This window comes from Chlorocebus sabaeus, chromosome 25 (assembly GCF_047675955.1).
Source record: "Chlorocebus sabaeus isolate Y175 chromosome 25, mChlSab1.0.hap1, whole genome shotgun sequence".
Lineage (NCBI taxonomy): Eukaryota > Metazoa > Chordata > Mammalia > Primates > Cercopithecidae > Chlorocebus > Chlorocebus sabaeus.
This window is the reverse complement of record NC_132928.1, coordinates 4,175,688-4,196,240: the sequence shown is the minus strand read 5'-3', so window position 1 is coordinate 4,196,240 and position 20,553 is coordinate 4,175,688. Positions and strand designations below refer to the sequence as shown.

At 42.4% G+C, this 20,553-nt stretch overlaps 1 protein-coding gene across 1 annotated transcript in view; it reads left to right on the top strand.

Annotated features, from left to right (window-relative positions):
* DNAH14 (dynein axonemal heavy chain 14) overlaps positions 1–19,245 on the top strand; it is a 528,962-nt gene extending 509,717 nt beyond the window's left edge. Inside the window, exons 81-86 of the mRNA XM_073011492.1 lie at positions 980–1,176; positions 8,006–8,118; positions 9,408–9,547; positions 11,968–12,128; positions 17,918–18,064; positions 18,455–19,245. Of these exons, the coding sequence (XP_072867593.1) occupies positions 980–1,176; positions 8,006–8,118; positions 9,408–9,547; positions 11,968–12,128; positions 17,918–18,064; positions 18,455–18,670 (974 nt within the window). The 3' untranslated portion in view covers positions 18,671–19,245. The remainder of the gene's footprint in view (positions 1–979; positions 1,177–8,005; positions 8,119–9,407; positions 9,548–11,967; positions 12,129–17,917; positions 18,065–18,454) is intronic.
* The last annotated feature ends 1,308 nt before the right edge of the window (positions 19,246–20,553 follow it).

Sequence of the window (20,553 nt, the reverse complement as noted above, 5' to 3'; positions counted from 1 at the left end):
TGAAAAGACTGAGATAAGATGGAAAATTCAGTCTCTGCCTCCTCTCTCCAAGTTGAAAAACAGAGAGCACAGAAGAAAATCATGCTTTAGTTTGGGGGTGGGTAGCGTGTGGCACTGAAATCAAAAGTGAAGAAATAATAAGTGTAGCAAACCAGAAAGCAGCAACTCTGCTTGGGAGATTCTCAAGAGCTCTTAGGTGCCTGGTCTCTCTGCCTATCTGCCTTCTGGAACAGCAGAGGTTTAGATGGACCTTCTGCTGAAAGACCACTTGACTCAGAAGCTAAGGGGAATCAGGGCAGGCCCAGGAAGACAGAGGAAGCCTGGTTGCAAAGAGATGGCTCCAAACCCAGTTCTAAGGGGCTAAATTGCTGGACTATGATAATTTTCCCAGTTAAATTTTAATACCCGTATTTTATCCCTTTGCAGAAGTTTATTTGGGAACCAAATATTGAGCAATAGTCTATCAAAACAGTATTATTGTTGAGTCTCAATCAAAGGTCGGCAAATTAGGACTCACAGGCCAAGTCCAGCCCAGCATTTGTTTTTGTACAGCCTGTGAACTAAAATGGCTTTTGCATTTTTTTTAATGGTTGAAAAAAATCAAAAGAAGAAATATAGTTTGTGACACATAAATGTTATGTGAAATTCAAATTTGAGTGCCCATAAATAAAACTTACTGGAACACAGCCACACTTACTCATGACATATTGTCTATGCATCCACACATAGTAGATAGCGTTGTTATACCAGTATATAGTGTGGCTGCACCCACACCGCAAGGGGAGAGGCGAGTAGCTTTCAGAGGTGGTATGGTCCCCATACCCTAAAATGTTTGCTATCTGACCTTCTACAGAAAACGTTTATCAACCCCTGGTCAAGATACATGAAATTCCCTTAACTTTCAAAGCCTAAGTCTCTCCATGTAAAGCCTCTTTTTAATCTATAAAATATCAAAATTTTATCTCTTTTTAAAATCCAGATCATGACCCCCTTATCCATTGTGTCTTGCTAACCTTTTTGAAGCAAGAAATTAAACGATTTGATAAGTTATTATTTGTCATACATAAATCCTTAAAAGATCTTCAACTTGCTATAAAAGGAGAGATCATCCTCACCCAAGAATTGGAGGAAATATTTAACTCTTTACTTAATATGAGAGTACCTACATTGTGGCAGGTAAGCAATTATTATTATTTCCTATTTTCTTGCTTGCTTAAAATAAATGTCCAAGCTCAAGGGAATGGTGAAGGTAAATGGTGCATCTATGTGATGAAATATGTAACTCTTAAAAGATGCTGACATACTTTATCATATTTTCACATCTCTGAAGTTGGAGTGCCTCTTAACAGTCACCGTTAGCCACAGGTGACACCGTCATGTAGTTCTCACTCTCTATGTGTGTGAACTATGTATCATGGCAGTTCATGTCGAAGTAGGTGCACTCTTGGTATTACTATAAGTGTTAGGTTTCATTGCTTTTAAAATAGAAACAAAGCTAAACAAAATGATGAAGAAATTGCTGGGTTGTGGTCTTAAACAGAAGACCAAATTGTAAAAACACAAAATTTATTAGACCAGGAATTATAAGCCATAGAAGATCTGGCAGCACAGAGTAGGAAATTAACAAGCTTGATGTTGGACACAAACACTCTTTCTCCAGAAATGAACTTCTCCCCTTAGGATTAGCACTGGCCTTTTCCAGAACCCTGAATCCTATACCAGATTAAAAACCTGTGTAGACATGTGAAAAGATGTTCAACATCATTTGCTTTTGGGGAAATGCAAATCAAAGCCGCAATGAGATACGACTTCACACCTACTAAGATGGAGATAATTAAAAATACACAAAAACAAGCATTGAGAGAAATTGGAACCCTCTTGCATCACTCATGGGAATGAAAAATGGTGCAGCTACTTTGGAAATAGTCCAGTAGTTCCTCAAAAAGTTAAGCAGATTTACCATTTAGCCCAGCAATTTCACTCCTAGGAATATACTCAAGAAAAATTAAAATATAAATCCAGGTCGGGCATGGGGCCTCATGCTTGTAATCCCAGCACTCTGGAAGGCCAAGGCAGTGGATCACCTGAGGTCAAGAGTTCGAGACCAGCCTGGCCAACATGGTGAAACCTGTCTCTACTAAAAATAATAATAATAATAATAATAATAATAATAAATGGCCAGGCATGGTGGTGGGTGCCTGTAATCTCAGCTACTTGTGAGGCTAAGGGAGGAGAATAGCTTGAACCCAGAAGGCAGAGGTTGGAGTGAACCAACTTCTCCAGGTTGCACTCCAGCCTGGGCAACAGAGGGAGACTCCGTCTCAAAAAATAAATAAATAAATAAATAAAGTCCACACAAAAACTTGCACATGAATGTTCATGGCAGCATTATTTATAATACCCAAAAGGTGAAGACAATTCAAATGTCCATTGTCTGATGAATGGATAAAATGTGATATGTCCCTATAATGAAATATTATTCAGCCAGCAAAACGAATGAAGTACTGACACAGGCTACCATATGGATAAACCTTGAAAACAGTAGTTCTTCTGTGCTAAGTGTAAGAAGACCATCACAAAAAAACCATATATTATATTATTTCATTTACAGGAAATGTCCAGAGTAGACAAATCCATAGTGACAGAAAGTAGATTATTGGTTGCCTTGGTTTGCAGGTGACAGAGAATTGGAGAATGGATGCTGAGAGGGTTTTCTTTTGGAGTCATGAAAACGTTCTACAATTGACTACAGTGGTAGTTGCACAACTCAGTGACTATATGAAAAACCATTAACTTGTACACTGTTGTACCCTTTAAATAAGTAAGTTGTATGGCATATGAGTTACGTCTCAATGAAGTTATTTTAAAACCTATGAGAAAACTTGAAGACAGACAAGAGGAAATAATAACAATTATAACTCCTTAAAACTGAATATAAGCTGTGATGAAAAATTGAGATGTAGAAACACATCCAGAATCATAGGACTTCAGAGCTTGAAAGGCTCTTAGGGAACGCCCACTCCAATGACCTTATTTTACAGATATGGAAACTAAAAAGCAGAGAGGCCTTATTACATTCTTAGCAAGCCCCATGGTGAAACAGCTAGGACTCTACAAGTGCAAAGTAAGGCTGAAAGAACACGGCTGAGTTGGTACACTGTAAGTACAGTCACATGTGGCTGAGACCATTGCTCACTTGACAGAGTGACAAGAGATAAGATGAGTCAGTTAGAAATGTCCGGCTTGGATAAATGGGTAGGAACTAGTGCATTCAGAAACAGGGTAAGCAGAAAGATGTGCTATGTAAGGAACAGATGAAGAAATCCTATTTTGGACACGGAAAGTGTGAGGAGCTAGAGGGGCTCTCAAGTGGAGCTATTGAAAAGCAACAGGACTGATCTTAGTTATTTCTTGCCTTCTGCTAGCTTTTGAATGTGTTTGCTCTTGCTTCTCTAGTTCTTTTAATTGTGATGTTAGGGTGCCAATTTTAGATCTTTCCTGTTTTCTCTTGCGGACATTTAGTGCTATAAATTTCCCTCTACACACTGCTTTAAATGTGTCCCAGAGATTCTGGTATGTTGTGTCTTTGTTCTCATTGGTTTCGAAGAACATCTTTATTTCTGCCTTCATTTCGTTATGTACCCAGTAGTCATTCAGGAGCAGGTTGTTCAGTTTCCATATAGTTGAGCTGTTTTGAGTGAGTTTCTTAATCCTGAGTTCTAGTTTGATTGCACTGTGGTCTGAGAGACAGTTTGTTAAAATTTCTGTTCTTTTACATTTGCTGAGGAGTGCTTTACTTCCAACTACGTGGTCAATTTTGGAATAAGTGCGATGTGGTGCCGAGAAGAATGTATATTCTGTTGATTTGGGGTGGAGAGTTCTGTAGATGTCTATTAGGTCTGCTTGGTGCAGCGCTGAGGTCAACTCCTGGGTGTCCTTGTTAACTTTCTGTCTCATTGACCTGTCTAATGTGGACAGTGGGGTGTTAAAGTCTCCTATTACTATTGTGTGGGAACTAAGATCAGAGCAGAACTGAAGGAGATAGAGACACAAAAAACCCTTCAAAAAATCAATGAATCCAGGAGCTGGTTTTTTGAAAAGATCAACAAATCGATAGACTACTAGCAAGACTAATAAAGAAGAAAAGAGAGAAGAATCAAATACACACAATAAAAAATAATAAAGGGGACATCACCACTGATCCCACAGAAATACAAACTACCATCAGAGAATACTATAAACACCTCTATGCAAATAAACTAGAAAATCTAGAAGAAACGGATAAATTCCTGGACACATATACCCTCCCAAGACTAAACCAAGAAGAAGTTGAATCCCTGAATAGACCAATAACTGGTTCTGAAATTGAGTCAATAATTAATAGCCTTCCAACCAAAAAAAGTCCAGGACCAGACAGATTCACAGCCGAATCCTACCAGAGGTACAAGGAGGAGCTGGTACCATTCCTTCTGAAACTATTCCAATCAATAGAAAAAGAGGGAATGCTCCCTAATTCATTTTATGAGGCCAACATCATCCTAATACTGAAGCCTGGCAGAGATACAACGAAAAAAGAGAATTTTAGACCAATATCCCCGATGAACATCGATGCAAAAATCCTCAGTAAAATACTGGCAAACCGAATCCAGTAGCACATCAAAAAGCTTACCTACCATGATCAAGTTGGCTTCATCCCTGGGATGAAAGACTGGTTCAACATACACAAATCAATAAATGTAATCCATCATGTAAACAGAACCAAAGACAAAAACCACATGATTATCTCAATATATGCAGAAAAGTCCTTCAAAAAATTCAACAGCCCTTCATGCTAAAAACACTCAATAAACTTGGTATTGATGGGACGTATCTCAAAATAATAAGAGCTATTTATGACAAACCCACAGCCAATATCATACTGAATGGGCAAAAACTGGAAGCATTCCTTTTGAAAACTGGCACAAGACAGGGATGCCCCCTCTCACCACTACTATTCAACATAGTCTTGGAAGTTCTGGCCAGGGCAATCAAGCAAGAGAAAGAAATAAAGGGTATTCAGTTAGGAAAAGAGCAAGTCAAATTGTCCCTGTTTGCAGATGACACAATTGTATATTTAGAAAACCCCATCATCTCAGCCCAAAATTTTCTTAAGCTCGTAAGCAACTTCAGCAAAGTCTCAGCATACAAAATCAATGTGCAAAAATCACAAGCATTCTTATACACCAATAACAGACAAACAGAGAGCCAAATCATGAGTGAACTCCCATTCACAATTGCTTCAAAGAGAATAAAATACCTAGGAATCCAACTTACAAGGAATGTGAAGGACCTCTTCAAGGAGAACTACAAACCACTGCTCAATGAAATAAAAGAGGACACAAATGGAAGAACATTCCATGCTCATGGATAGAAAGAATCAATATTGTGAAAATGACCATACTGCCCAAGGTAATTTACAGATTCAATGCCATCCCCATCAAGCTACCAATGACTTTCTTCACAGAACTGGAAAAAACCACTTTAAAGTTCACATGGAACCAAAAAAGAACACGCATTGCCAAGACAATCATAGCCAAAAGAACAAAGCTGGAAGCATTATGCTACCTAACTTCAAAGTATACTACAAGGCTACAGTAACCAAAACAGCATGGTACGGGAACCAAAACAGAGATATAGACCAATGGAACAGTATAGAGCCCCCAGAAGTAATACCACACATCCACAACCATCTGATCTTTGACAAACCTGACAAAAACAAGAAATGGGGAAAGGATTCCCTATTTAATAAATGGTGCTGGGAAAACTGGCTAGCCATATGTAGAAAGCTGAAACTGGATCCCTTCCTTACACCTTATATAAAAATTAATTCAAGATCGATTAAAGACTTAAATGTTAGACCTAAAACCATAAAAACCCTAGAAGAAAACCTAGGCAATACCATTCAGGACATAGGCATGGCAAGGACTTCATGACTAAAACACCAAATGCAATGGCAACAGAAGCCAAAATTGACAAATGGGATCTAATTAAACTAAAGAGCTTCTGCACAGCAAAAGAAACTACCATCAGAGTGAACAGGCAACCTACAGAGTGGGAGAAAATTTTTACAATCTACCCATCTGACAAAGGGCTAATATCCAGAATCTACGAAGAACTTAAACAAATTTACAAGAAAAAATCAAAAACCCCATCAAACAGTGAGCAAAGGATATGAACAGACGCTTCTCAAAAGAAGACATTTATGCAGCCAACAGACACATGAAAAAATGCTCATCATCACTGGCCATCAGAGAAATGCAAATCAAAACCACAATGAGATACCATCTCACACCAGTTAGAATGGCAATCATTAAAAAGTCAGGAAACAGCAGGTGCTGGAGAGGATGTGGAGAAATAGGAACGCTTTTACACTGTTGGTGGGACTGTAAACTAGTTCAACCATTGTGGAAGACAGTATGGTGATTCCTCAAGGATCTAGAACTGGAAATACCATTTGACCCAGCCATCCCATTACTGGGCATATACCCAAAGGATTATAAAGCATGCTGCTGTAATACAAAGACACATGCACACATATGTTTATTGTGGCACTATTCACAATAGCAAAGTCTTAGAACCAACCCAAATGTCCATCAGTGATAGACTGGATTTAAAAATGTGGCACACATTCACCATGGAATACTATGCAGCCATAAAAAAAAGGATGAGTTCATGTCCTTTGTAGGGACATGGATGAAGCTGGAAACCATCATTCTGAGCAAACTATCACAAGGACAGAAAACCAAACACCGCATGTTCTCACTCATAGGCAGGAATTGAGCGATGAGAACACTTGGACACAGGAAGGGGAACATCACACACTGGGGCCTATTGTCGGGAGACCGGAGCGGGGAGGGATAGCATTAGAAAACATACCTAATGTAAATGACGAGTTAACGGGTGCAGCACACCAACATGGCACATGTATACATATGTAACAAACCTGCACGTTGTGCACATGTACCCTAGAACTCAAAGTATAGTAATAAATAAATAAATAAGAAAAGCAATGGTACAAGAGCACGGGCTGCAAAGCGAGCGCTTGGTGTCGCTAACCTAGACAGAGCCATGGATTCAATCTGGGAGAGGGAAAATAAAGTAGCAAGAGAAGAGGGCCGAAAGGATTCCAGGCAACACCAGCCTCGAGGGAGGGAAGAAGAGGTGCCAATGAATGGGACCTAAAAAGAAGTAGTTGGAGAATTCAAGAGAAAGCCAGGATGGAGTCTAGTCACAGAAGCCTAGGGGAGAGAGCAGGAGGAAGCAATGAGGTCCGTCAAAAGCTGCAGAGGATATAGTGCGGGGAGTGAGGCTTGAAGATGGAAAATGAAGGTCGCTTGTGATTTCTAATGAAGACTCCAGAAGAGGGGACAGTAAACAAAGGGAGAAATAGGCTAGAGGGCTGCAAGGGTCTCCTCCTCCCCACTTGCAACAAACAGGTAGGATTGAGTGTTGGGTGGTTTGTGTAGTTAAGATGGAAGGGAGCGTTAATAAACAGGGCTAGAGAATGGAAAGCTGAATCCGCAGGGGCAAGGGCAGGGGCAGCTAGGCTCAGAACTGGAAGGCAAAGGTAGGTAAGGGAGTAGACGGTGGGTGGGATTTATAGAACTTTGTATAGGGGAAGGCCAGGAAGCTGAAATTGCTCATACCTAATAGCATGTGAAGGTCATCTCCCCAGAGAGGAGGAAAGAAGGTGAGAAAATGAAAAGATTTGAGAAGAGTGATAAAAGCCTTCAGCCAGGATGGAAGCTTCCAAGCGTTTTATCCAAAACACTGTTAAGATAATGTTGTTTTGCCCTGGTGATAAGGTTTAGACTTTTCATTATGTGCTTTCAGTTGGAAAATGACATTCTCCTGCGAAGTTATTTCTGCCTGGCACTTGAGTCTATTACCAAGGTTTGCAGAAATGTTCCTAATGACCCCAAAGACAAAGAAAAAAAATGATGTGACTGTCTTTACATCCCAACAGAAACACGCCTACAGATCATGTAAGCCACTGAGTTCCTGGATTGATGATCTCATCCAGCGACTGAATTTCTTCAATACTTGGGCTAAAGTGGCTTATACTGCAATACAGCGTCGGTATGGATGAAAGCTGCTTTACATTTCTTCCTCATTTTTGCTTAAAGCCCAAAGGTTTATAACATCATTTCCCGTGCCTGGTCTCCTTGGGTTGTCACAGTTACATGTGAATTAAGCAAGGGCGGGATTCTTGTCTTCTGTTTGAGCTGAGAAAGTGGGGACCTAATAATGTTGAGTCTTGAGTAAACTGCCTCCACTCCAAGAGACAGAGTTATGACTACAACATAGTACATTTCTCTTTCCTAAGAAATGCACAGGGTGAAATGTGAAAGGAAATAATTAGTTACATGTAATTTTTTTTCTTTTTTTTTTTGAGACAAGAGTCTCACTCTATCACCCAGGCTGGAATGCAGTGGCACAATCTCGGCTCACTGCAACCTCCGCCTCCTGGGTTCAAACGATTCTCCTACCTCAGCCTCCCTAGTAGCTGGGATTACAGGCACCTGCCACCATGCCCAGCTCATTTTTTGTATTTTTAGTAGTGACGGGGTTTCACCATGTTGGCCAGGCTGGTTTTGAACTCCTGACCTCAAGTGATCCATCTGCCTTGGCCTCCCAAAGTGCAGGGATTACGGGCATGAGCCACCACGCCTAGCCACATGTAATTTTTAAATGTGTTTGTAGTTACAATAAAAATAGCTGGAGAAGCATTAGAGTAGTGACATCTAGCAAGTGCCTCACAGGATATGGAGCATTTCTCTAGGAGCTTTACTCACAGCAGCCCACTCAGTTCTCACAGCAGCCCTGTGATGTGAAGTAGGTGCTATCATTATCATCATCCCCATTTTAGAGATGAGGAAACTGAGTCCAAGGACATGAAATGCCCAAGGCTTCACAACTAGAACATGAAAGTATTGAGATTCAAACCTAGAACTGGTTCCAAAGTCTGTACCAGGCTGCCTCCTATACCGTTTAACTATAAGTGTAGCAGCAGCACTGCAGACATCTGACCCACATTTCTTTATATCCTTTGAGAGAAGTCTGTGCCTCAAAAACAACGAACGAGATTCTGCAAGGCACAGGCAGGATTCCCACTATAATAATGACATCTCTTGTTACCCAAATCTGTGGCCTTGCAGCCTTTGTGGTCCCCCTTTTCCCTCATGAGCTTAAAATCATAGCTGGCTTCCATTCAAGGACCTGATAAAAGTCCTGCATTGGGGGAGTTGAAATGAAAAGTAAAAGAAGGGCCCTGGGAGGGGAGGGACTGGAGGAAATGGCCCACATCACCCAAAGCTGTGCAATTATTATGACCTTAACCCCACAACCTGTGGTCTGCCTTCCACTAGGTATATGAGATTTGTCACAATTTGGAAGCAGTCTATTCCATCATCTAGCCAAAAACGCAAACACCCTGAGGAGTCAGAGAACAATTTCCTTGAGGGATTTCCTTCAAGATACTGGCTCCCAGCTTTCTTCTTTCCACAAGGTGAGCATTAGAACCAAGGTCAGCTCCACACCTGGCCCAGACAAGTCTGCACTCAGCCCCTCTGTCACTCACCCTTTCACCCTCCCCTTTAGGATGACAACACCTGCGCCTCCACAGGTGTCTGGGTCTCTAGTGTGGACTAGAGCAGTCTCTTCTCCCTCCCCACCCACTTCCTTCCCTCACCCCAACCTCCTCACATGCCAAATCCACCCACCCCTATCAGATTTCACCTGCGCCTTGACAGGTCACTGTCTCATTCTTGGCCACTGCTCCTGTGATGTCAAAGGTCAACACTAGCACTCAGCCCCTCCAAAGGCCATGACAAAGGGGCGGAGATGGGCAGCTTCACAAGATTGACTCTGAGCTTCAGCCATTCATTTATTTATTTCTGTAACAAGATTTGATGACTGAATGTTTGCTGGGACCTAGGCCCTACCTGCTCAGCACAAACGTCCAGCAGGGAAGGCAGACATGAACCGGAGTGCATTCCAACGATGTGTGGTTGGGGGATGGAAAGAGAGTTGTAAAGGGGCAACACTGGGCTGTGAGCTCCAGGAAGGCAAAACCAGGTCTGTTTTCAGTTCTGTGGTGTCCCTAGCACCTGATACAGTCCCCAGTGCGCGCACACACACACACACAAAGCTCTCAATAAATATTTGAAGAATGAATGAATGGCATTCTGAATAGAATATATGAATGGATCAGTACTTGTGGAGCATAAAACAGGGGAACCTTCACTAAGAACCAGGGAAGCCCACTAAGGAAATAACGTCTAGGATGAGTCTTGAAGCTTGCTACCAATTAAGTATTATCCAGGTGCGAACAGAGGAAGAAGAGAATAATTCGTGGAGCTTACATGGTATTTACTGGGTGCCATGCACTGTTCTGAGGATTTTGTATAAAAGGGATAAGACATTTAATTCTCATGGCAATCTTATGAGGTTGTTACTGTAACTATCCCTGTTTTCAGAGAGAAAACCTTAGCACAGAGAAGTTAAGAAATTTGCCCCAAGTCATATCACTAGCAAAAAGTTGAGAGTCTCATCCAAGGTCACTCCACTACTGAGTGGAATGATTCTGGAGGGGAAGGGGGGAAACTAAGAGTCAAGATTTGAACTCAGCCTGACTTAAAAAGTTGAGTCTTTCAATGACTGGACTAAGCAGGGACAGCATTCTTACTAGAGAAAACACCATTTGCACTAGGAGAAACCAAATGTTCATTATGGCCAAAGCAAAAGACCACAAAAGGGAGAATGGTGCAGCTGCAAAGTTGGGCACGGCTGGCCCCCAGGGCTGTGTAAGACACACTGAGAGAGTTGACTCCATCCACAGGATGGCCTGAAGTGTTTCAGGCCAGAGAGGTTATGATCCAGCAGCTACAGAAAGGAAGAAGGGCAGGGGTACTTTGGAGAAGAACAAGACTGGGTCCTGGTCATTTAAGGAGTCTGCAAATTAGCCAGGTGTGGTAGTGCACACCTGTAATCCCGGCTACTCAGGAGGCTGAGACAGGAGGATTGCTTGAGCTCAGGAGGTCGAGGCTGCAGTGAGCCATGATCCTGCCACTGTACTCCAGCCTGGGCAACAGTGCAAGACCCTGTCTCGTCAAAAAATAAATAAAATAAGGAGTCTGCTTTATTCTCCAGGCAAGAGCTGGTGGTGATCAGAGTAGGGTAGTGGTAGTGAGCAGAAGCGGGGAGTAGGGGGCATTTAGGAAGCAGAACCAACTGGACTCTGTGTTTGGAAGGACAGGGGTAGGGGGGAGAAGGAGGTTAAGCATGACTCGTAAGTCTCTGGCTTGGAAAGCTGGGTGGCTGCTGGCATCATTCACTGAAATACAGAGCACAGGGAGAGCAGCAGGCTGATGGGGATTGTAGTGACAGGCATGGTGAGTTCGAGATGTTCTCATTTTTTTCCTACTGCAGGTAGCCTTTCTCCATGCACCCAGGGGGAATCATGGCCACAAGCACCTCAGCAACCCTAGAGGCAACAGAACCTCCCTTTTCCCAGTGTTCGTATGTCATTTCTTGAGGAAGACTCTGACACACTTGGTCTTGTAGTTGCCCCGGGTCCCATCTTTGTTGCTGAGAGGATGAGGTTGGATCATCAGCCAAGATTGGCTCAGAAATGGAGAGGGTCTCAGAATTTACAGCCTGTCTATCCCCACAATGAATACAGGAGGGGTGCTGGCCTTGAAAAACAGCCCCCGTTCACCAGGAGGCTCCTGCAGCTGGCCAGACCAAAGTCAACAAGGCCTAAGAGGGTGGGTGAACTGGCCCTCTGCTCCCGCCCAGCCCATCTCTTTTGTTCTCTCTTTTTCCTCCACTCTTCCCTTCCTTCGCCTTGAGACATCATTGTTGCTAACCCCAGCAGGAGGCCCTGAGACTCACAAGGAACTTGATGGTGTGTGTTCTTCTCCAAAGCCTTTCTTGCTGCTGTGCTTCAAGACTATGGGAGGTCCCGAGGAATCTCTGTGGATACCCTCACCTTCACCCACCATGTGATTTCCGACACCACGGATAAGGATGAGAAGTTCTCCGTATTTATGCCAAAGAAACTCAATATAGTCAGGAGAGCATTTAAGGTACTGAAATATTCAAAGATTAGAAAGGGTAATCATTCATTCATTCATTTATTCAATCAATTATGCCCTCTACAAACCTTTATTCAGCACTTACCATGTTCCAGGCACAAGAGAGGCAGATCGACAAGGTACAGCCCTGCTTCAAGTCCAAATGCCCTCAGACTTCATGTCTCCCACTCTCTTCCTTGAGGCGGGAGGAAAAAAAGATGATAAATCGTGAATAAAAGATTTAAGTTAATATAATCAACAGACTTTCTAAGTATCCCCTATTATAAATGAAGACAGAATGCTGCTGAGGTCAGGATTAAAAGGTGATATTTTAAATCAGGGGGCAAACCTGTCCTAGCTGCTCTTGGCTGAAATGCATGCCCCCACCAGCTGGCTTATTCCAGAGCTCAGGCAGGTGCCAAGTGGAAACCTGCACCTACCCGGCCCTCAGCAGTGCAGCAAGTGGGACCCATGGAGGCGGCTTGGGCTGGAGCAGAGTACACAGCACCAGTGAGCCAGGTGCACCACACATCCCAGCCCTGCCACTCATGCCACTGTCCCCACTGATTTGAAGGGCCACGGTTGTCATTTTCTAAATTCCAATTTATTCTGGGCATCTATTTTTCTGCTCCAGGACTAATGCTGGAGAGGAAGAGGGGACAGGGTTGGGAGAGGTTGGTTTAAAGATTTAAAAAAAAAAAAAAAAAAAAAAAAAAGAATGTGAAAGAATGCTCAATATTTTTAGTCAGAGAAATGCAAATCAAAATAATGATGAAATACCATTTTACACCCAGTAGGTTGGCTATAACCAAAAGAATTGAAAAAAATAATAATAAATAAATAAATAAATACAATCATGTACCACTTAACGATGGGGATATGTTCTGAGAAATGCATTGTTAAGAATGTATTTCCACAAACCTACATGGCATAGCCTACTGCTTACCTAGGCTAGATGGGATAGCCTGTTGCTGCCAGGCTACAGACCTGTACAGCATGTTACTGTATTGAACACTACAGGCAGTGTAACACAATGGTAAGTAATTTGTGTACCCAAACACTTCTACACATGGAAATTCATAGATGCAATGCTCTACATCATCACTAGGCAATAGGAATTTTTCAGCTCCATCATAATCTTATAGGACCAGCTTGGTATATGTGGTCTGTCACTGACACAAATGTTGTTATGGAGCTCATGATTAAATAAATTGAGGGTCATACATAGCCGTATGTTTATGTTTAGCTTTGGTGTAGATACTGCCAAATGGTTTTTCAACGTGGTTGTACCAATCCACAAGCCCACCAGTAATGCAAAAGATTGCTCCACAGCCCTGCCAACATTTACTTGGTATTTTTAGTGGACGTGTGGTGATATATCTTTTTTTTTTTTGAGATGGAGTCTCGCTCTGTTGCCCAGGCTGGCGAGCTCCACCTCCTGGGTTCATGCCATTCTCCTGCCTCAGCCTCCTGCGGAGCTGGTACTACAGGTGCCCACCACCAAACCCGGCTAATTTTTTTGTATTTTTAGTGGAGACGGGGTTTCACCGTGTTAGCCAAGATGGTCTCGATCTCCTGACCTCATGATCCGCCCACCTCAGCCTCCCAAAGTGCTGGGATTACAGGCGTGAGTCACCGCGCCCAGCTGCAGTGATGTATCTTTATGATTTTAATTTGCATTTCCTTGATGATTAATGAAGTTGGGCACCTTTTAAAATGACTATTGATATTTGGATCTCCTCTTTTGTGAAGTTTCTGTTCAAGACTGTGAACTGCTTTTGTCTTATTGATTTATAGAAATTCTTGTATATTCTGAACATATGCTATCAGATACATGTGTTGAATGTGTTGAAAGCATCTTCTCCCACTATGTGACTGTCCAAATCACTTTCTTAATGGTGTCTTTTGATTAACAAAACTTTTGTGTTGTAACGAAGTCCAGTGTCTCCATCTTTTATTTAGGATTAATGCTTTTTTATGTTCTGTTTAAGAAATCTTTGCCTACCCTAAACTAAGTTCATGAAAATATTCTCCTGTTACCTTCTAGATACTATATTGCTTTACCTCTTATTTTCTATGATCTATGTATAATTGAAGGCCAGGCATGGTGGCTCACACCTGTAATCACAGCACTTTGGGAGGTCGAGGCAGGCAGATCACCTGAGGTCAGGAGTTCGAGACCAGCCTGGCCAACATGGCGAAACCTCATCTCTACTAAAAATACAAAACATTAGCCGGGTTTGGTGGTATGCACGTGTAATCCCAGCTACTTGGGAGGCTGACGCAGGAGTATCACTTGAACTTGGGAGGCGGATGTTGCAGTGAGCCAAGATTGTGCCACTGTACTCCAGCGTGGGTGACAGAGTGAGACTCTGTCTCAAAAAAAAAAAAAAAAAAAAAAAAAGTAGAATTGAGTTGTGTATGGTGTGAGGTGAGATCAAAGTTCTTTTGGTTCCATATGGGTACCCAACTGACTCAGCACCATTTATTTTTCATTGAAATGGCCCTTTCCCTACTTCAACTTTGTCATAGATCAAATAATTCTATATGCCTGGGCCTGTTTCTATTGAAATAATCAGATCATTTTTATCCTTTATCTCATTAACATAGCGGATTACATAGAACTATCTGGAGTGTACTTTGTTATAAGCTATGATTCCTATATTAGGAATTTTTTTAATGAAGAATGGAAGCTAAATGTGATGAGAGAGCTTTTCAGGGTTTATGGAGATTATCACATAATTTATCACTTTTATCAATATGATTTATTGGAAGATCCTAAGGTTGAATCATCTTAATTGTAATATTTTTTCAAGATTTTTGTATCAATATTTTATGTGATATTATTCTATAGGATTGGGGTGGGGGGGCTTGAAGAGGGTGATGTTTTTAGTTTTTATTGTGCATATTATTAATGGTGGTTTCCTTATTCTAATCCTGTCTGCCTTCTGTCTTTAGGGATCTCACAGTTTCTGGTCCACTGGGGATACTTCTTGTTTTCCAGTGCTTTTATAGATGCATTCCGGGATTTGGGGTGGGAGGAGGTGGTGGACACTCATGCTGTTTGGCCTCTTGGTCCAGTCCTGGTCTTCCTCTCCTCAGCACTCATCAGACTGCACTGAAGATGATTCTGAGACTACCCAGAATTAGTGAATGTTAGAAACATGTCAGAAGAAGGATGGAACTGGGAGAGTTTGTCCTACAAGGCAAAAGATTGAGGAGAAAAAGAAATATTGAAAAGGGTGATACATGAAGAACTAGACTCTAATTCTGCTAGAACTCCAACCAGGGGGAGCCCCAAGGAGAAGACACATGCAGTTGATCTAAATTGATGATGATGGTGGAGTGTCCTTTTATAGACAGGGAGTGGCCTGTCACTGGAGCTTTAGGAGAAATCAGGTGACCGCTTGGCAAGAGTACTGACGTGGAAGAAAGCTCAGGTTCAGATGTATTTTCGACTTGAGGTTTACCCAACTGTTTATTAATTCACTCACTTGAAAGTATGGGTCCAAAACTGCTCTGACTGTTGGAAATACTGAGATGAACAAAAGAAAGCTCCTGCCCTCCAGAAGATCCCAATCTGCCTGATAATGATGGCACTGATGCTTACTAGCCCACAATGACTGAGTACTATGTGCTAAGTTCTTTACCTGCATTATTTAATCCTCACAAATTATCCTCATTCTGTAGGTCAGGAAACTAAGGTTCCAAGAGGCAGATCGTAAGCTTTGAACCCAAGTCTAGCTGACTCTACACCCATAGCCTAACCTCTTCCTACATAACCCATTAGACATGAAAAGGCTACAAGAGGCAGATGTGCACCAGGGCCTTTACTTGACTCACAGGGGGAGTGCAGGAGTATGGACTGCCCGCCTAACTTTACTTTTTGCCTCTATCCATCTAATCAGATGTTCTCAGTTATCTCTGCTTTATACAAAGAACCAGCTTCCACTGAGTTGAAGTAAGATTACTTCCATTTATTCTGAGTGGCTCTTTGAAGAGTTAAATCACTCCAAAAGGGGCTATTTACAAATTACCTACAGTTTTAGGTTTTTCAGAGGAAAAACCCATGTAAGCTATGACCAAGTTACGCCAAGTATAAATGGAAGTGACGTTGTCAAATGCGTTAGATTAACTTCTTCCAAGATTGTTAGGAAAGGACAACACTAGAACAAGTGCAGCACAGGAAAATCTGCATTTATATAAGTTAAGGGGAAGAGAAGTAAAAATCATTATACAAAGCAATTCCCAGTAAAATTCTTTTTTTTTTCCTTTGAGACGGAGTCTCGCTCTGTTGCCCAGGCTGGAGTGCAGTGGTGTGATCTCAGCTCACTGCAACCTCCACCTCCCGGGTTCACACCATTCTCCTGCTTCAGCCTCCCGAGTAGCTGGGACTACAGGTGTCCACCACCATGCCTGGCCAATTTTTTGTATTTTTAGTAGAGACGGTGTTTCACTGTGTTAGCCAGGATGGTCGCGATCTCCTGACCTCGTGATCTGCCCGCCTCAGCCTCCCAAAGTGCTGGGATTACAGGCATGAGCCACCGCGCCCAGCCAAAATTCTTTTATAGAATAAGCCAAAATAGGAAGTGCTTAATATGAGTTCAGCTTGCACCTCCAGGTAGTCACATTCCAGAGTGAACAACACAGAAGGTGTCACCAGGCACAGCACAGGCTCTTCCACACTACCGCCCCTGTGTCAACAAGCTGGCCCAGGCTGCATCAAGGGGGAGCTCAGGACAGCAGTGCCCACCCCTTCTCTTCAGAGACCTGCCCCATCAGAGGAGATGGCAGAGCCCTCCAGGGTGGCCAGGTACTTGGCCGCCAGCTCCTCCAGGCTGGGCATCCCTCCAGCACACCTGTAGGAGAGCATGTGGCTTCACAGGCCCACCTTAGGCACACCTGGAGTCACCTGGAATTGGAGCTGCAGGCAACTAAATTTTCTACTTCGCAGACCTCATCAGAAACTCATTTTACTTAACCCTTTATCATTAAAATGTAATCATCTATTTAACCTGTATCATTCAAAAATATATGGAACCTGGCCAGGCATGGTGGCTCACACCTGTAATCCCAGCACTTTGGGAGGCCAAGGGGGACGGATCACTTGAGGTCAGGAGTTCGAGACCAGCCTGGCCAACATGGTGAAACCCATCTCTACTAAAAATACAAAAAATTAGGTGGGTTTGGTGGTGTGCTCCTGTAATCCCAGCTACTCGGGAGGCTGAGGAGAACCACCAAAACCAGGGAGGCAGAGGTTGCAGTGAGCCAAGATCGCACCATTGCACTCCCGCCTGGGCAACAGAGCGAGACTCCATATCAAAAAAAAAAAAAAAAAAAAAAAAAAAAAAAAAACCCTCTTCTGCCTTTTTTACATTTCTAGAGCCTTGACAGTAGTTGTGGCCACTATGGTAAAGGTAAGTGACGTTTGAACACAGTGTACTCTGTCACCTTTTGTAACTGTTCTTGCTGTCTCCTAAAAAGCTAGGCTACACAATTACAGCTGTAGGAATTTGCATCTTTATTGTGTTTGAAGGTATTTGTCTTCATGCTGAAGAAGGGCGTCATGGAAAAAATACATATATTTCAGTTCAGGATGATTATATAGATACACCTAAGCCTATAACGTTTTTAAAGCACTCAGAATAGGAAAAAAAATGAAGCATTCACCTTAGAACTTGGGGCAACATGCCTTAGGCAGGACGAGCCCCTCTGGATGCACCGGCTCAGTTCTGGACGGAGCCTCTGGTTGGTCGCTGCTTCTCCTGGGGACCCCTGACACCACCTCTCTTCCATCTTAGGGCTTGGATTCCTTTCACACTGGAGTTTACATTTTTGGTTTATTCATCGAGGGGGCAAGATGGAATCGCGAACAAAAGATACTGGAAGACTCGCTGCCTCTGGAGATGTGCTGTGATTTTCCCGACATACACTTTTTGCCAACAAAGGTAACCATCCTGCTATTATCCTGAAATCCTAAACCTCTGAGCGTTCCTTCAGTAATACACAAACTACTCTTATTCCCATTCCCTACAATTTCACAAGGGAGATGTGATAATATACTCAGACAACAAAGATTTTTAAATCCCCCAAAATGTTACTAAAATCTAAAGTAGATGCTATACTTACATCCCATGTTCTCAATAATATGTACTATAAAGTCATAATACTCTTTAAATTCTCCAGGTATAATTTCCACAGGCTGTTACATTAACCATTTAACCTTAAATGTATCTAATTCATAACAAATCCCCCAAGCCTAGAGCATACAAAAATGTGAGCTACTGATTCACTTGAACTACGCAATTTGACTACTGGATTTTTTTTTTTTTTTTAAGATTTCTACCGAAACACCAAATGCTTCCAACCAGACAGATTCAGAATGCTATACTTTTGAATGCCCAGTTTACCAGACACCTGAGAGGTCAAGAATTTTAGCAACTACTGGTTTACCAACAAACTTTTTAACATCAGTGTATTTATCAACGAAGAAACCTCCTAGTCACTGGATCACAATGCGGGTTGCATTGCTTTGTGAGAAGAATGAAAAATAAATGTCCATACCAAACCATTTTAATTTTTGACTCTAACCAGACTTACATGTTTCAAGACATTCACGTGTAGTCAACACCCTTTATAAAGTATTTGTGTGTTTAGCCAGACTGAACAGGTGCAGTCTTTATTTCATTTGTACATGAAAACTTCAACCCAGAGGGGAATCTTGCAGCTGCGTTTTATCCTAAGTACCTAAGACCTGACCGTGCAATGTCCCTGTGGTTGGGCTCTAGTACAGGTCAGCACAACCCGCAATACAGCAAATTTGACTCTCCTAACAGTAAAAAGCACAGCACCTGACAGGATATCAGGGCATGCCTTTATGAACTTTTTGGCAAAAATGATTTATAAAATTATATACAATAAAATAAATACACACATGTAGAAGAGATCTTTGGAATGCTTCCCCTGGCTTCTCTAAGTAAACACAGAATACTCCACTGCTGACCTAGCTGCAGACTTCTGAAACTAGAGAAGGGCCTTCTTCTTTAAAGAAATGCAGTCTGGGCCAGGCATGGTGACTCACACCTGTAATCCCAGCACTTTGGGAGGCCAAGGCGGGTGGATCACCTGAGGTCAGTACTTCAAAACCAGCCTACACCACCACGACGAAACCCATCTCTACTAAAGATACACAAATTGGCCAGACATGGTGGTGCAGGTCTGCAATCCCAGCTCAGGAGGCCGAGGCATGAGAATCACTTGAGCCTGGGAGACAGAGGTTGCTGTGAGCTGAGACTGTGCACTCCAGCCTAGGTGACAGAGCAAGACTTGTCTCAAAAAAAAAAGGAAAAAAAAATTGCAGTCTGGCTGGGTACAGTGGCTCGTGTCTGTAATCCCAGCACTTTGGGAGGCCAAGGCAAGATGATCACTTAAGGCCAGGAATTCAAGACCAACCTTGACAACATGAGACCCTCTTTACAAAAACTGTTTAAAAAATTAGCCAGGCATGATGAGGCACCTTTAGTCCCAGCTACTCAGAGTCTGAGGTAGGAGGATGGCTTGAGCCCAGGAGGTTGAGGCTGCATTGAGCTATGATCATGCCACTGTACTCCAGCCTGGGAAACAGAGCCAGACCCCGCCTCTTTTAAAAAAAAAAAAAAAAAAAAAAAAAAGTGCAATATGGTTCTGACTTCACTAGACCTCTTTGCCTACTAAAAGCCAAATCCTGAGAATTTTGTAAGTTCAACGTTTCTATAGGAAGAATGTTACTCTACTAATAATGGCTATCATAACTGAGCACTATGTTGAGCACTAATAATTCCTGTACCATCCTCAGGCCGCTCTATACTATGTGGACGTATCAGCCAGATTTTATACATGAGGAAACCAGTGCTCAGAGATTAATTGCCCACACACACATTGCTAAGAGGGGGCAGAGCTAGCATTTGAAGCCACATCTCACTGTCACTTTATCATGGCAATGGTCCATGGGCAGAAAGCATAACCCACGTGTACACAAATGAAGATCCTTCTCTCCATAGTAAGGGGAGTAGAAAAGGTGGGACTTGTCCCCAGCACTAGACTCTTTAACAGCCATGAACAAAACATGTATTTAATTGTGTCCAGGAAACTGTACCATCTACCTTTAAGTAAATTGCACCTAGAAACACTCCACCTTGTATCTTTTGTTAAAATCCTATACTTCATCATTTGCTCCAAACAGTGCAAAACTAAAGACCAAAATATATATCATATGCTTGGTATTGGTGCATATTCTGACATACCTACATTTTGCAATGTAATGTCGCAATGTAATGTCCCAGCAGGAAGAACGGAGACACGAAGCTGTCTGATCTCATCTCACAATTCAGGCTTAGAGTCAACTGGAAATCCAAACGAGCACTAAAGCATGGTCAGCAGGCATAGTACATGTGCGTGT